Genomic DNA, 2,776 nt, shown 5'->3' on the forward strand with positions numbered 1-2,776 from the left:
GAGCAGCGTAGATGCTTTCTCCCGTTGCCTTTCCCGGGCTCTGTCGCAGCCCTGGAATCCCTCCCTGGCTTATTCCCGTCTCTGCACTGCACACCTACAGCTCCTTTACTGCATCGTTAGAGAGAGAGTGGAAAAGGCAACGCATACAAGAGAAGAGAGAGAGTAAGGCTGCCAGAATTTTCAAAAGGTGATCTTTCATGGAAGCATATGAAAAAGATACGAAGACAGAAGGAGTTGGCGTATACTTCTCTCTCCTCCGCTACAGAGAGTGTGTGTGAGAGAGAGGGGCAGAGCAGGAGCAATGAGGCATCGGGAGTGGGGATAGCAATCGAGTGCAGATACTCTGTAGAGTACTACTTTTGTAGTTTGTGCGTATACTTCTCTCTCCTCCATCCTGGTTTATAGGTCCCTTTTATAGTTTGTGTCAAATTTTGACTAAAGATTTAACTAACAAATATTAATGCATGTCAAGAAAAATTATCTCATTGGATTCGTATTTGAACATAGTTTTAAAAAATATAATGTTTGATGACATGCGTGAACATTTTGTTAGTTTAATTTATGGTTAAAATTTGACACAAAATATAATGAGGGGCCAATAAACCCGGACGGAGGTAGTAGAGAGAGAGTTGTAATACTCCATCCTTGTCCCTTCTCCAAGCCTCGCTTGGCCTTTCCGGTCTGTGCCTGCTTCTCGGGCGCAGCACCAGCTTGTCCTCCCTCTATATATAGCCCCCCATTTCCTGCTGCTTCAGACTCAACACAGAGAGAGAGAGAGAGAGAGAGAGAGCGCTGGCTCCTGTGACTTGTGAGGCTGCTGTGTCTGTCTAGCAAACAGTTCTTTGAAAACAGGGTTGAAAGAGAGAGGGAGGGGGGGGGGGGGGGGGGGGGGGGGAGAGAGAGAGAAAGATGGCTTGGAACGGGTCGAAGGATGAGGAAGAGAGGGGGCTTGAGCTGAGCCTCGGCCTGCCTGGCTACTTCTCCGGATCACCAGGCCAAGAAGGTAGGTAGCTCCTGCGCCATGCATGCTTGCTTCTCGCTCCTTAATTCCTCTTCTTTCTTCGAAGCTTCATTCTTTGCCTTTTGTTGTTCGTCTCAGGCTTGGAGGAGAAGGGAGGCCGCCGTGGTGCTGCTGGTGCTGGAGCAAAGGGAAGAAGCAACGGCTCCAAGCCAAGGTTTGGTTTGGTTTGGTTTGGTTTTCCTTGGTATAGTGGAGTAGTTCCTCCAATCTGCTGGAGTAAATATGAGATTTTACCTTGCTGTTCCTTGTGCTTGTCGGGCCTATTTCACCATTTCTTCCAAGAAACTGTCACTGCCACTATCACCTCCAAAGTTTATCTGTTACCTGTATATACTACTAGTGGAGATGCCAGTGTGTGCAAGTGGAACATAATTAAGATTTTACTGATCCATATTACCTGTCTCTGAAACGTGCAGCAGGCCGGCGGCCGCCGCTCCGGTCGTGGGGTGGCCTCCGGTGCGCTCCTTCCGGCGCAACCTTGCCTCCTCCTCGTCCAAACCACCAGCCGCCGAGCCACGCCACGGCGCGGGCGGCAAGGCTGATGGCAGCATCTACAAGGGCCGGTTCGTGAAGATCAACATGGACGGCGTCCCCATCGGCCGGAAGGTGGACCTTAAGGCGCACGGCAGCTATGGCAAGCTCGCCGCCGCCGTCGACCACCTCTTCCAGGGCCTCCTCGCCGGTACGTGCACACGCAAATCGACACTTCCGTTCTGCGTGCGTGCGTGCGTGCGCTTTGGTCGACAATCGTTGGCTAACTTTGCTCTGCCCGCTCTGCTTGCGCCGCAGCTCAAAGGGACGAGAGCTCCTGCGCGGTGGGGGAGAAGCACGCGGCGATCACGGGGCTGCTGGACGGCAGCGGCGAGTACACTCTGGTTTACGAGGACGACGAGGGCGACCAGATGCTGGTCGGGGACGTGCCATGGGAGTGAGTTCGATCGACCTTCCCCTTGAAACAAACCAAGCGAGAGATTTCTGTCTCAATCGCAAAACAAACAAATTTCTCTTCTTGTTCTCAACTTACCGACGACGATCTCTGGACGTTGTTGCAGCATGTTCATCGCCACCGCGAAGAGACTGCGCGTACTGCGGAGCTCGGATCTGAACGCGTCCTCGGTGAGTAGAGTACAACCGGAAACGCTGAAGATGCTTTCTCCACATACTTGAAGCTGATTCATCTTGCTTATTGTCGTTCCTTGTTGTTGGCAGCTACGAGCGGCGGTGAGCCGGAAGAGGGGAGCGGCCGGGTGCTGAGCCATTTATTTAGGGAGAACACATGTCACTCTCGATCGGAATGTTTTCTATCCTTTTTGCAAGCTAGCTAGACTTTCTGCTATCGATCTGTATAAATTTCCCAGATCTCTTGGCTATCATCGTGTCATGTTGCTATCATCGAGCAGGCCTGACTTGCACTGTTAGGATCATGTATCTAGTGCAGTGTCGTAACTCGTAAGGTGTTGATTTTTGGAACGGCGCAGGAATGCTAAGTTTGGCTTTTATCGACTACTGTTGCTGCCTCTGTGAGGGGGGAATCTTGGTAAGTGCCCTTGTACAGCGATGTTGCTTGCTCAACTGGGTTAACATGAATGCTAGCGCCATAGTTTCTCGTGATGCCTGCACCCACAGTTCCGGGCATGTTGCGCGCCAGCGAGCAACGAGCTCACGGGGCTGGATCCCTGCGCCAAAATGTTTTTGAAATTCAAAACTCTTAAGTAAGGATTTTCATTTTCAACCCTGTGAAAGGAAGTCAAAATA

At 51.3% G+C, this 2,776-nt stretch overlaps 1 protein-coding gene across 1 annotated transcript; it reads left to right on the forward strand.

The window, feature by feature from the left end:
* The first annotated feature begins 697 nt into the window (after positions 1–697).
* Positions 698–2,524, forward strand: LOC123089391 (auxin-responsive protein IAA16). Its single transcript, XM_044511084.1, has 7 exons — positions 698–868; positions 905–1,003; positions 1,100–1,175; positions 1,438–1,703; positions 1,811–1,949; positions 2,074–2,137; positions 2,231–2,524. The coding sequence occupies exons 2-7, from the start codon at positions 910–912 to the stop codon at positions 2,273–2,275; spliced, it is 684 nt and encodes a 227-aa protein (XP_044367019.1). The 5' UTR covers positions 698–868; positions 905–909; the 3' UTR covers positions 2,276–2,524.
* Positions 2,525–2,776: the final 252 nt, after the last annotated feature.

The sequence above is a fragment of the Triticum aestivum genome, chromosome 1B, assembly GCF_018294505.1.
Source record: "Triticum aestivum cultivar Chinese Spring chromosome 1B, IWGSC CS RefSeq v2.1, whole genome shotgun sequence".
NCBI lineage: Eukaryota > Viridiplantae > Streptophyta > Magnoliopsida > Poales > Poaceae > Triticum > Triticum aestivum.

What these genes read in the sequence shown, in the direction of transcription:
- LOC123089391 (XM_044511084.1), top strand. Translation starts at nt 910, where the DNA reads ATGGCTTGGAACGGGTCGAAGGATGAGGAAGAGAGGGGGCTTGAGCTG. An exon ending in CTTCCAGGGCCTCCTCGCCG is followed by an intron (nt 1,704 to 1,810) that starts GTACGTGCACAC and finishes CTTGCGCCGCAG; the next exon opens with CTCAAAGGGACGAGAGCTCC. An exon ending in CGGATCTGAACGCGTCCTCG is followed by an intron (nt 2,138 to 2,230) that starts GTGAGTAGAGTA and finishes TGTTGTTGGCAG; the next exon opens with CTACGAGCGGCGGTGAGCCG.